A 13,283-nucleotide genomic window follows, 5' to 3' on the forward strand; every position below is an offset into this window, starting at 1 on the left:
AATTTCTCCCCAAAAATTCAAAATTTCACCCCAAAAATCCCAAATGTTACCCCAAAAATCCCAAATTTCACCCCAAAAATCCCAAATTTTCCCCTCAAATCCCAAATTCCTCCCAAAAAAATCTCCAATCTCCCAAAAATCCCAAATTGCCCCCCAAAAATACCAATTTTCCCTTCTAAATTCCCAAATTATCCCCCCAAATCCCAAATTTCACCCCAAAAATCCCAAATCCCCCGAAAATTCCGGATTTTGCCCCCCAAAAATCCCAAATGTCACCACAAACCCCCAAATTTCACCCAAAAATCCCTATTTTCACCCCCAAACCCCCAAATTTCACCCAAAAATCCCAAATTTCCTCCCAAAATCCCAAATCCTCCCAAAAATCCCCCCAAAATTTCCATTTTCCCCCAAAAATCCCAAATTTCACCCCCAAAATCCCAAATTTTCTCCTCAAATCCCAAATGTCACCCCAAAAATCCCAAATTTCCCCCCAAAATCCCAAATTTCAGCCCCAAAAATGCAAATTTTCCCCTCTAAAATCTCAAATTTCAACCCCAAAATCCAAAATGTGACCCTAAAATCCCAATTTTCATCCCCAAAATCCCAATTTTCACCCCCAAAATCCCAAATGTGACCCCAAAAATCCCAAAATTTCCCCTCAAATCTCAAGTGTTACCCCAAAACCCCCAAATTTCACCCGAAAAATCCCAAATTTCACCCCAAATTTCAACCCAAAAATCCCAATTTTCACCCCCAAAATCCCAAATTTCCCCCCCAAAATCCCAAATCCTCCCAAAATCCCCCCAAAAATTCCATTTCCCCCCCAAAACCCCAAATTTCTCCCCAAAAATTCAAAATTTCACCCCAAAAATCCCAAATGTTACCCCAAAAATCCCAAATTTCACCCCAAAAATCCCAAATTTTCCCCTCAAATCCCAAATTCCTCCCAAAAAAAATCTCCAATCTCGCAAAAATCCCAAATTTCACCCCCAAAATCCCAAATTTTCCCCTCAAATCCCAAATTTCTCCCCAAAAATCCCAAATTTCTCCCCAAAAATCCCAAATTTCACCCAAAAATCCCAAATGTGACCCCAAAAATCCCAAAATTTCCCCTCAAATCCCAAATGTTACCCCAAAACCCCCAAATTTCACCCCAAAAATCCCAATTTTCACCTCCCAAATCCCAAATGTGACCCTAAAAATCCCAAATTTCACCCCAAAATTCCCAAATTTTCCAGAAAAATCCCAAATTTCACCCCCAAAATCCCAAAATTTCCCCTCAAATCCCAAATTTCACCCCTAAAATTCGAAATATGACCCCAAAAATCCCAAAATTTCCCCTCAAATCTCAAGTGTTACCCCAAAACCCCCAAATTTCACCCGAAAAATCCCAAATTTCACCCCAAATTTCAACCCCAAAATCCCAATTTTCACCCCCAAAATCCCAAATTTCCCCCCCAAAATCCCAAATCCTCACAAAATCCCCCCAAAAATTCCATTTCCCCCCAAAACCCCAAATTTCTCCCCAAAAATTCAAAATTTCACCCCAAAAATCCCAAATGTTACCCCAAAAATCCCAAATTTCACCCCAAAAATCCCAAATTTTCCCCTCAAATCCCAAATTCCTCCCAAAAAAATCTCCAATCTCCCAAAAATCCCAAATTGCCCCCCAAAAATACCAATTTTCCCTTCTAAATTCCCAAATTATCCCCCCAAATCCCAAATTTCACCCCAAAAATCCCAAATCCCCCGAAAATTCCGGATTTTGCCCCCCAAAAATCCCAAATGTCACCACAAACCCCCAAATTTCACCCAAAAATCCCTATTTTCACCCCCAAACCCCCAAATTTCACCCAAAAATCCCAAATTTCCTCCCAAAATCCCAAATCCTCCCAAAAATCCCCCCAAAATTTCCATTTTCCCCCAAAAATCCCAAATTTCACCCCCAAAATCCCAAATTTTCTCCTCAAATCCCAAATGTCACCCCAAAAATCCCAAATTTCCCCCCAAAATCCCAAATTTCAGCCCCAAAAATGCAAATTTTCCCCTCTAAAATCTCAAATTTCAACCCCAAAATCCAAAATGTGACCCTAAAATCCCAATTTTCATCCCCAAAATCCCAATTTTCACCCCCAAAATCCCAAATGTGACCCCAAAAATCCCAAAATTTCCCCTCAAATCTCAAGTGTTACCCCAAAACCCCCAAATTTCACCCGAAAAATCCCAAATTTCACCCCAAATTTCAACCCAAAAATCCCAATTTTCACCCCCAAAATCCCAAATTTCCCCCCCAAAATCCCAAATCCTCCCAAAATCCCCCCAAAAATTCCATTTCCCCCCCAAAACCCCAAATTTCTCCCCAAAAATTCAAAATTTCACCCCAAAAATCCCAAATGTTACCCCAAAAATCCCAAATTTCACCCCAAAAATCCCAAATTTTCCCCTCAAATCCCAAATTCCTCCCAAAAAAAATCTCCAATCTCGCAAAAATCCCAAATTTCACCCCCAAAATCCCAAATTTTCCCCTCAAATCCCAAATTTCTCCCCAAAAATCCCAAATTTCTCCCCAAAAATCCCAAATTTCACCCAAAAATCCCAAATGTGACCCCAAAAATCCCAAAATTTCCCCTCAAATCCCAAATGTTACCCCAAAACCCCCAAATTTCACCCCAAAAATCCCAATTTTCACCTCCCAAATCCCAAATGTGACCCTAAAAATCCCAAATTTCACCCCAAAATTCCCAAATTTTCCAGAAAAATCCCAAATTTCACCCCCAAAATCCCAAAATTTCCCCTCAAATCCCAAATTTCACCCCTAAAATTCGAAATGTGACCCCAAAAATCCCAAATTTCACCCAAAAATCCCAAATGTCACCCCAAAAAATCCCAATTTTCCCTCCAAATTCCCAAATTATCCCCCCAAATCCCAAATTTCACCCCAAAAATCCCAAATCCCCCGAAAATTCCGGATTTTGCCCCCCAAAAATCCCAAATGTCACCACAAACCCCCAAATTTCACCCAAAAATCCCAAATTTCCCCCCCAAAATCCCAAATCCTCCCAAAAATCCCCCCAAAATTTCCATTTTCACCCCAAAAATCTGACATTTCACCCCAAAATCCCAAATCCTCCCAAATTCCCAAATTTCTTCCCCAAAATCCCAAATTTCCTCCCAAAATCCCCCCAAAATTTCCATTTTCACCCCCAAAATCCCAAATTTCCCCCCAAAATCCCAATTTTCTCCTCAAATCCCAAATTTCACCCCAAAATCCCAAATCCTCCCAAAACCCCCAAATTTTTCATTTTTCCCCTCAAAAAAACCCCAAATTTTGCCCCCAAATTTTCCATTTCCCCCCCAAAAATTCCAAATTTTTCTCCCAAAAATCCCAACTCCTCAAATTTCACCCCCAAAAATCCCAAATTTTCCCCAAAAATCCCAAATTTTCCCCCAAGAATCCCAAATTTCACCCCAAAATCCCAAATTTTCTCCTCAAATCCCAAATTTCTCCCAAAAATCCCAAATTTCCTCCCAAAATCTCCCCAAATTTTCCATTTTTCCCTCAAAAAATCCCAAATTTTGCCCCCAAAATCCCAAATCCCCCAGTCCAAACCAGTCCAAACCAGTATAAACCAGTATAAACCAGTTTGGGGTTCTGGGGTCCCCAGTATAAACCAGTTTGGGCTCCCAGTATAAACCAGTTTGGGCTCCCAGTATAAACCAGTTTGGGGCTCCCAGTATAAACCAGTTTGGGGCTCCCAGTATAAACCAGTTTGGGCTCCCAGTATAAACCAGTTTGGGCTCCCAGTATAAACCAGTTTGGGGTTCTGGTTCCCAGTATAAACCAGTTTGGGTTCCCAGTATAAACCAGTTTGGGCTCCCAGTATAAACCAGTTTGGGGTTCCAGTATAAACCAGTTTGGGCTCCAGTATAAACCAGTTTGGGCTCCAGTATAAACCAGTTTGGGCTCCAGTATAAACCAGTTTGGGGTTCCCAGTATAAACCAGTTTGGGGTCCCAGTATAAACCAGTTTGGGCTCCCAGTTCAAACCAGTTTGGGCTCCCAGTATAAACCAGTTTGGGGTTCCAGTATAAACCAGTTTGGGCTCCCAGTATAAACCAGTTTGGGGTTCCAGTAAAAACCAGTTTGGGCTCCCAGTATAAACCAGTTTGGGCTCCCAGTATAAACCAGTTTGGGCTCCCAGTATAAACCAGTTTGGGGTTCCAGTATAAACCAGTTTGGGCTCCCAGTATAAACCAGTTTGGGCTCCCAGTACAAACCAGTTTGGGCTCCCAGTACAAACCAGTTTGGGGTTCTGGGATTCCCAGTATGGACCAGTTGCCCCCTTCCAGTATAAACCATTTCCCCCATCCCTCCCAGTATAAACCAGTATAAACCAGTATAAAACCAGTCCAAACCAGTATAAACCAGTCCAGATCAATCCAGACCAGTCCGAACCAGTCCCCCCAGTCCCTCCCAGTATAAACCAGTTCAAACCAGTATAAACCAGTTCCCCCAGTCCCTCGCAGTCCCTCCCAGTATAAACCAGTATAAACCAGTTCTCCCCAAACCCTCCCAGTATAAACCATTTCCCCCAGTCCCTCCCAGTATAAACCAGTTCAGATCAATCCAGACCAGTCCAAACCAGTCCAAACCAGTCCCTCCCAGTATAAACCAGTATAAACCAGTCCAAACCAGTATAAACCAGTCCAGATCAACCCAGACCAATCCGAACCAGTTTCCCCAGTCCCTCCCAGTATAAACCAGTATAAACCAGTCCCTCCCACTATAAACCAGTTCCCCAAAAATCCTCCCAGTATAAACGAGTCCAAACCAGTATAAACCAGTTCCCCAAAAACCCTCCCAGTATAAACCAGTCCAGATCAATCCAAACCAGTATAAACCAGTTCCTCCCAGTCCCTCCCAGTCTCTCCCAGTATAAACCAGTATAAACCAGTCCAGATCAACCCAGACCAGTCCGAACCAGTCCCTCCCAGTATAAACCAGTTCCCCAAAAATCCTCCCAGTATAAACCAGTCCAAACCAGTATAAACCAGTTCAGATAAATCCAAACCAGTATAAACCAGTTCCTCCAGTCCCTCCCAGTATAAACCAGTTCCTCCAGTCCCTCCCAGTATAAACCAGTATAAACCAGTTCAATCAAGAGGCTCCGGACGGGCTCAGCGACTTTATTGAGGAAAGGGAAATTTGGGGAAATTTGGGAAATTTTGGGATTTTTGGAGAAATTTGGGGAAAATTTGGGATTTTTTGGGAAATTTGGGGATTTTGGGGGAAATTTGGGGAAAATTTGGGGAATTTTGGGGGATTTTTGGGGAGAATTTTTGGGATTTTTGGGGAAATTTTGGGATTTTTGGGGAAAACTCAGAGGGAAAATTGGGATTTTTTGGGGGGAAATTCTGGGATTTTTTGGGGAATTTTGGGAAAAATTTGGGGATTTTTTTGGAATTTTTGGGAGGATTTTTGGGGGAATTTGGGAAAATTTGGGGTTTTTTGGAAATTTTGGGAGGATTTTTTGGAATTTGGGAAAATTTAGGCATTTTGGGGATTTTTTGGGAAATTTGAGAAAATTTGGGGAATTTGGGGGAAATTTTTAAACAATTTCAGGAAATTCTGGAGGAATTTAGGGAAAATTTTGGCATTTTTGGGGAAATTTTGGGAAATTTTGGGGATCTTGAGGAAATTTTTGGGAAATTTTCGGATTTTTGGGGGAATTTTGGGGGATTTTGGGTCCTCCCCGCTCATCCCAGGAGGAGTCACAGCTGGGAGGGAAAAAATTCCCAAAATTTTGGGAAAAAATCCCAAAAATTTGGGTGGAAAAATCCCAAAATTTCAGGGGGGAGATGGGCAAAAATCCCAAAATTTGGGGGGAAAAAAAAATCCCAAAATTTGGGGAAAAATTTTGAATTTTAAAGAATTTTTTGGTCAAATTTTGGGAATTTTTAGGGGGACCCCAAATTTTAGTGGGAATTTTTTGGGGATGCCCAAAAATTCGGGGAAAAAACCCAAAAATTTTGGGAAAAAAAACCCCAAAATTAGGGGAAATTCAAAATAATTTGGATTTTTAAGGGATTTTTTTGGGGAATTTTTTGGCAATTTGGGGTCGGGGGATCCCAAATTTTTTGGGGGGATCCCTGAACTTGGTCCAGTCCAAAATAGGGGGGAAAACCTCAAAATAATCAAATTTTTTTTGGAATTTTTTTGGAATTTTGGGTCGAGGGATCCCAAATTTTTTTGGGGGGATCCCTGAACTTGGTCCAGTCCAAAATAGGGGGTAAAAACCTCAAAAGAATTTGAATATTTTGGGAATTTTATTGGGTTTTTTTGGGAATTCGTGGTCGAGGGATCCCAAATTTATTTTTGGGGGGGGTTCCCCAAAATTTTGGGGGATTCCCTGAACTTGGTACATCCCAAAATGGGGGGGGGTCCCAAACTTGGTCCAGTCCAAAATAGGGGGGAAAACCTCAAAAAAATCAATTTTTTGGGGAATTTTTTTGGAATTTTGGGGTCTGAGGATCCCAAATTTTTTGGGTGATCCCAAAACTTGATACAGTCCAAAATAGGGGGGAAAAAACCTCAAAATAATCGATTTTTTTTGGGGAATTTTTTGGGTTTTTTTTGGAATTTGGGGTCTGGGGGGGTCCCTGAACTTGGTACAGTCCAAAATAGGGGGGGAAAACCTCAAAATAATAAAATTTTTTTGGGAATAATTTGGGTTTTTTTTTGGGAATTCGGGGTCTGAGGATCCCAAATTTTTTGGGTGATCCCAGAACTTGGTCCATGAATTTGGTATGGTCTAAAATAGGGGGGAAAAACCTCAAAATAATAGATTTTTTTGGGGAATTTTTTTGGGTTTTTTTGGGTTTTTTTGGGAATTCGAGGTCTGAGGATCCCAAATTTTTTTGGGGGATCCCAAAACTTGGTACAGTCCAAAACAGGGGGGGTCCTAACCTTGGAACGGTCCAAAATAGGGGGGAAAATATCAAAATAATCGAATTTTTTTGAAAATTTTTTGGGATTTTTTGGTTTTTTTTTGGGTTTTTTTGGGAATTCGGGGTCAGGGGATCCCAAATTTTTTGGGGAATCCCTGAACTTGGTCCAGTCCAAAATAGGGGGAGGTCCTAAACTTGGTACGGTCCAAAATAGGGGGGAAAACCCTCAAAATAATTGAATTTTTTTGGGAATTTTTTTTGGTTTTTTCGGGAATTTGGGGTTGGGGGATCCCAAATTTTTTGGGGGCATCCCTGAACTTGGTCCAGTCCAAAATAAGGGGGAAAACCTCAAAATAATCGAATTTTTTTGGGGGTTTTTTTAGGAATTTGGGGTCGGGGGATCCCAAATTTTTTGGGTGATCCCAGAACTTGGTCCATGAACTTGGTACGGTCCAAAATAGGGGGAAAAAACTCAAAAAAAGTCAATTTTTTTTGGAATTTTTTTGGAATTTTTTGGAATTTTTTTGGAATTTGGGGTCGGGCGATCCCAAATTTTTCGGGGGGGTTCCCCAAAATTTTGGGGGATTCCCTGAACTTGGTCCAGTCCAAAATAGGGGGGAAAACCTGAAAATAATCAAATTTGTTTTGAATTTTTTGGGGATTTTTTTGGGGTTTTTTTGGGAATTCGTGGTCGGACCATCCCAAATTTTTCAGGGGGGGGTTCCCCAAAATTTTGGGGGATTCCCTGAACTTGGTCCAGTCCAAAACAGGGGGGGTGGGGGGGTCCCAAACTTGGTACAGTCCAAAATAGGGGAAAAAACTCAAAAAAATTGGAATTTTTTGGGGAATTTTTTGGGGTTTTTTTGCAAATTCGAGGTCGGAATATCCCAAATTTTTTGGGGCATCCCAGAACTTGGTCCAGTCCAAAACAGGGGGGGTTCCTAAACTTGGTATGGTCCAAAACAGGGGGGAAAACCTCAAAATAATTGAATTTTTTGGGGGAATTTTATGGGAATTTTTTGGGAATTCGAGGTCGGACCATCCCAAATTTTTCAGGGGGTGTTCCCCAAATTTTGGGGGGTCAGACGAGGGAGCCGGGGTGCTGCGGGAAGTCGGGGTTGGTGAAGCTGAACCCCTCGAACTCGGCTTGGTCCAGCCCGGCCAGGACCAACGCATCCGGCGGCGTCAGCGCGGGGGGGGCGCGAGTGAAGAACTGGTCAAAGTTTTCCCCGTTCCGGCCGCACTTTTTTGGGGGAAAAAGAAGAAATTTTGGGTAAATTTTAAGGGGTGGGATTGGGGGAAAGGGGGGAAAGGTGGGGGAAAATGAAAGGGAGGAGGGGGGGAAATATGGGGGGGAAAGGGGGGTTTTTGGGGGAAATAAGGGGGGGATTTGGGAAAAATGGGGTTTTTTTGGGGGGATTTGGGGTTTTTAAATGGGGGTTTTTAGGGGGGGTTTTAGAGGGAAATTTGGGATTTTGGGGGGATTTTGGGGGGGAATTTTGAGGGGAAAATTTGGGGCAAATTTGGGATTTTGGGGGGATTTTGGGGGAATTTTTAGGGGAAAATTTTGGAATTTTGGGGATTTTTAGGGGGGAATTTTGGGGGAATTTTTAGGGGAAAATTCAGCATATTTTTAGGGCGAATTTTAGAGGAAAATTTGGGGATTTTTAGGGGGGAATTTTGGGGAAAATTCAGGATTTTGGGATTTTTACGGGGAAATTTTTAGGGGAAAATTTGGGACAAATTTGGGATTTTGGGGGGAATTTTAGGCGAAAATTTTGGAATTTTGGGGGTTTTTGGGGAAAATATGGGATATTGGGGGAGGTTTTAGGGGAAAATTCAGGATATTTTTGGGATATTTAGGGGGAATTTTAGGGGAAAATTTGCGGCAAATTGGGGATTTTGGAGGCATTTTGGGGGGAGTTTTAGGCGAAAATTTTGGAATTTTGGGGATTTTTAGGGGGAAATTAGGGGGAATTTTAGGGGAGAATTTGGGATTTTTTTTGGATTTTTAGGGGGAATTTTAGATGAAAATTTGGGGATTTTTGGGATTTTTAGGGGGGATTTTGGGGGGAGTTTTAGGTGAAAATTTTGGAATTTTGGGGATTTTTAAGGGGGAATTTTGAGGGGAAAATTTGCGGCAAATTGGGGATTTTGGAGGCATTTTGGGGGGAGTTTTAGGCGAAAATTTTGGAATTTTGGGGATTTTTAGGGGGAAATTAGGGGGAATTTTAGGGGAGAATTTGGGATTTTTTTTGGATTTTTAGGGGGAATTTTAGATGAAAATTTGGGGATTTTTGGGATTTTTAGGGGGGATTTTGGGGGGAGTTTTAGGTGAAAAGTTTGGAATTTTCGGGATTTTTAGGGGGAATTCTGGGGAAAATTTGGGATATTTTGGGGATATTTTGGGGCTATTTTGGGGTGGATTTCCAGTTTCTTTGGGGCTATTTTGGGGTATTTCTGGGGATATTTTGGGGATTTTTTGGGGATATTCTGGGGCTATTTTTGGGGTGATTTTGGGGCTATTTTGGGGCTATTCTGGGGCTATTCTGGGGCTATTTTGGGGCTGATTTTGGGGATATTTTGTGGCTATTTTTGGGCTGATTTTGGGGTTCTTCTGGGGCTATTTTTGGGCAGATTTTGGGGATATTTTGTGGCTATTTTTGGGGTGATTTGGGGGATCTTCTGGGGCTATTTTTGGGGTGATTTTGGGGATATTCCAGGGCTATTTTTGGGGTGATTTTGGCCATTTTTGGGGTTTTTGGGGGTCACTCACCGGGCGGGGGGGGGAAGGGGGGCTATTTTGGGTTATTTCTGGGGATATTTTGGGGCTATTTTTGGGGCCATTTTGGGTTAATTTTAGGGATATTTTTGGCTATTTTTGGGGCTATTCCGGGGCTATTTTTGGGGTGATTTTGGTGATATTCTAGGGCTATTTTGGGGGTGATTTTGTGGCTATTTTGGGGATATTTTGGGGATATTTTTGGGGCTATTTGGGGATATTCCGGGGCTATTTTTGGGGATATTCTGGGGATATTCTTGGGCTGATTTTGGGGATATTTTGGGTTCTTTTTGGTGATATTCTGGGGATATTTTTGGGATATTTTGGGGATATTCTGGGGCAATTTTTGGGGTGATTTTGGGGATATTCTGGGGCTATTTTTGTGGATATTTTGAGTTATTTTGGGGCTATTTTGGGTTATTTTGGGGGTATTTCTGGGGATATTTTCAGTTCTTTTTGGGGATATTCTGGGGATATTCTGGGGCTATTTTTGGGGTGATTTTGGCCATTTTTGGGGTCACTCACCGGGCGGGGGGTGAAGGGGGGCGGCACCTCCAGCCGCTCCAGCCGCTCCCAGTCCGTCCGGCGGAAGAAGGGGTGACCCCGAACCTCCTGTTCCCCCCCAGGACCGGCCCCCAGCCGCTTCCCGGGGTGCTTGGTCAGGAACTGCCGAGGGAAAAATTCCCAAATTTCCCCAAATTCCCGGAAAAACAAAAAAAACCGCGCGGAAATCGGAGGAAAAATGGGAAAACGGCAGAAAAAAAGGGGTAAAAAAGGGGCAAAATTAAGACTAAAAATGGGTCTGGGAGAAGGAAATTCCCAAAAAATTCAGCTCAGAATTCCCAAATTTCTGAAAATTCCCCAAATTCCCGGAAAAAGTAAAAAAAAACCCGCCAGGAAATCAGAGGAAAAATGGGAAAACGGCGGAAAAAAAGGGGTAAAAATTAACCCTAAAAATGGAATTTTTAAAGGTTTTTTTTGGGGAGAGTTTTTTGGGAATTTTTGGTGATTTTTTTTGGTATTTTTAGGAATTTTTTCCCAATAATTTTGGGAATTTGACATTAAATTTTTCTGGAATTTTTCGTGACATTTTTTGAATTTTTTTCAAAATTTTCCAGACTTTTGGGGCGTTTTTGGAGGTTTTTTGAGCCTTTTTTGTCATTTTTTCGGGGTTTTTTGGCGGATTTTTTGTGGATTTTTTTTGGGATTCGCTGGATTTTGGGAATTTTGGGAATTTTAGGGAATGTTTTGGCTCTCACCCCCTTGCAGATGGCCACGGCCTCGCGGGACAGCGCCTTGGGGGTACAACACCGCGATTTTTCTTTTTGGGGGAATTTTTGGTGATTTTTTGGGATTTTTTTTATTCTTTAAAAATATTTTTTTTCATGAATTTTTTTAAAATTTTATTTTAAATTTTTCTGGAAATTTTCGTAACATTTTTTCTATTTTTTATTTGAATTTTTCCGGAATTTTGGGGCATTTTTGGACGTTTTTTGAGCCTTTTTTGTCATTTTTTCGGCGTTTTTTTGCGGATTTTTTTGGGATTTTTTTTGGGAATCGCTGGATTTTGGGAATTTTGGGAATTTTTGGGAATTTTTTGGCTCTCACCCCCTTGCAGATGGCCACGGCCTCGCGGGACAGCGCCTTGGGGGTACAACACCGCGATTTTTCTTTTTGGGGGAATTTTTGGTGATTTTTTGGGATTTTTTTTATTCTTTAAAAATATTTTTTTTCATGAATTTTTTTAAAATTTTATTTTAAATTTTTCTGGAAATTTTCGTAACATTTTTTCTATTTTTTATTTGAATTTTTCCTGAATTTTGGGGCTTTTTTGGAGGTTTTTTGGACCTTTTTGGTCATTTTTTCGGCGTTTTTTTGCGGATTTTTTTTGGATTTTTTTTGGGACTTGCTGGATTTTGGGAATTTTGGGAATTTTTGGGAATTCTTTGGCTCTCACCCCTTTGCAGATGGCCACAGCCTCGTGGTAAAACACCGGGCTTTTTTTGGAATTTTTGGTAATTTTTTGGGAATTTTTGGTGATTTTTTTGGGTATTTTTAGGAATTTTTCCCCAATAATTTTGGGAATTTTATTTTAAATTTTTCTGAAATTTTTCGTGACATTTTTAAAATTTTTTTCGAATTTTTCCAGAATTTTTGGGCGTTTTTGGAGGTTTTTTGGGCCATTTTTGTCATTTCTTCGGCGTTTTTTTGTGGATTTTTTTTGGATTTTTTTTGGGACTCGCTGAATTTTGGGAATTTTGGGAATTTTTGGGAATTTTTTGGCTCTCACCCCCTTGCAGATGGCCACGGCCTCTCGGGACAGCGCTTTGGGGTACAACACCGCAATTTTTCTTTTTGGGGGAATTTTTGGTGATTTTTTGGGATTTTTTTATTCTTTAAAAATATTTTTTTCATGAATTTTTTGGGAATTTTATTTTAAATTTTTCGGGAATTTTTCGTGACATTTTTTGAATTTTTTTCAAATTTATCCAGATTTTTTTGGCATTTTCGGAGGTTTTTTTGGGCCATTTTGGTCATTTTTTTGGTTTTTTTTTGCGGGTTTTTTTTGGATTTTTTTTGGGACTCGCTGGATTTTGGGAATTTTGGGAATTTTTGGGAATTTTTTGGCTCTCACCCCCTTGCAGATGGCCACGGCCTCTCGGGACAGCGCTTTGGGGTACAACACCACAATTTTATTTTTTGGGGGAATTTTTGGTGATTTTTTGGGATTTTTTTATTTTTTAAAATTTTTTTTTTCATGAATTTTTTGGGAATTTTATTTTAAATTTTTCTGGATTTTTTTGTGACATTTTTTCTATTTTTTAGTTGAATTTTTCCGGAATTTTTGGAGGTTTTTTGGGCCATTTTGTCCCTTTTTCGTTTTTTTTTTGCTGATTTTTTTTTGATTTTTTTTGGGACTCGCTGGATTTTGGGAATTTTGGGAATTTTTGGGAATTTTTTGGCTCTCACCCCCTTGCAGATGGCCACGGCCTCTCGGGACAGCACCTTGGGGGTACAACACAGCGATTTTTCTTTTTGGGGGAATTTTTGGTGATTTTTTATTCTTTAAAAATATTTTTTTCATTAATTTTTTTGGGAATTTTATTTTAAATTTTTCTGGAATTTTTCGTGAAATTTTTTGAATTTTTTTCAAATTTATCCAGATTTTTTTTGGCATTTTCGGAGGTTTTTTGGGCCATTTTGGTCATTTTTTCGGCGTTTTTTTGCGGATTTTTTTGGGATTTTTTTTGGGACTCGCTGGATTTTGGGAATTTTGGGAATTTTTTGGAATTTTTTGGCTCTCACCCCCTTGCAGATGGCCACGGCCTCGCGGGACAGCGCCTTGGGGTACGTCACCGCGATTTTTCTTTTTGGGGGAATTTTTGGTGATTTTTTGGGATTTTTTTATTTTTTAAAAATATTTTTTTCCATGAAATTTTTGGGAATTTTATTTTAAATTTTTCTGGAATTTTTTGTGACATGTTTTGAATTTTTTTCGAATTTTTCCAGAATTTTTTGGCGTTTTTGGAGGTTTTTTGGGCCATTTTGGCCAT

The 13,283-nt window shown here is 40.5% G+C and overlaps 1 protein-coding gene across 1 annotated transcript in view; it reads right to left on the reverse strand.

Annotated features, from left to right (window-relative positions):
• Positions 1–7,951: 7,951 nt before the first annotated feature.
• PRKCG (protein kinase C gamma) overlaps positions 7,952–13,283 on the reverse strand; it is a 40,317-nt gene continuing 34,985 nt past the window's right edge. Inside the window, exons 18-19 of the mRNA XM_072921590.1 lie at positions 10,255–10,395; positions 7,952–8,190 (exon numbers count right to left, since the gene is read on the reverse strand). Coding sequence (XP_072777691.1) covers positions 8,029–8,190; positions 10,255–10,395 — 303 coding nt within the window. The 3' untranslated portion in view covers positions 7,952–8,028. The remainder of the gene's footprint in view (positions 8,191–10,254; positions 10,396–13,283) is intronic.

This window comes from Taeniopygia guttata, chromosome 37 (assembly GCF_048771995.1).
Source record: "Taeniopygia guttata chromosome 37, bTaeGut7.mat, whole genome shotgun sequence".
Taxonomy (NCBI): Eukaryota; Metazoa; Chordata; class Aves; order Passeriformes; family Estrildidae; genus Taeniopygia; species Taeniopygia guttata.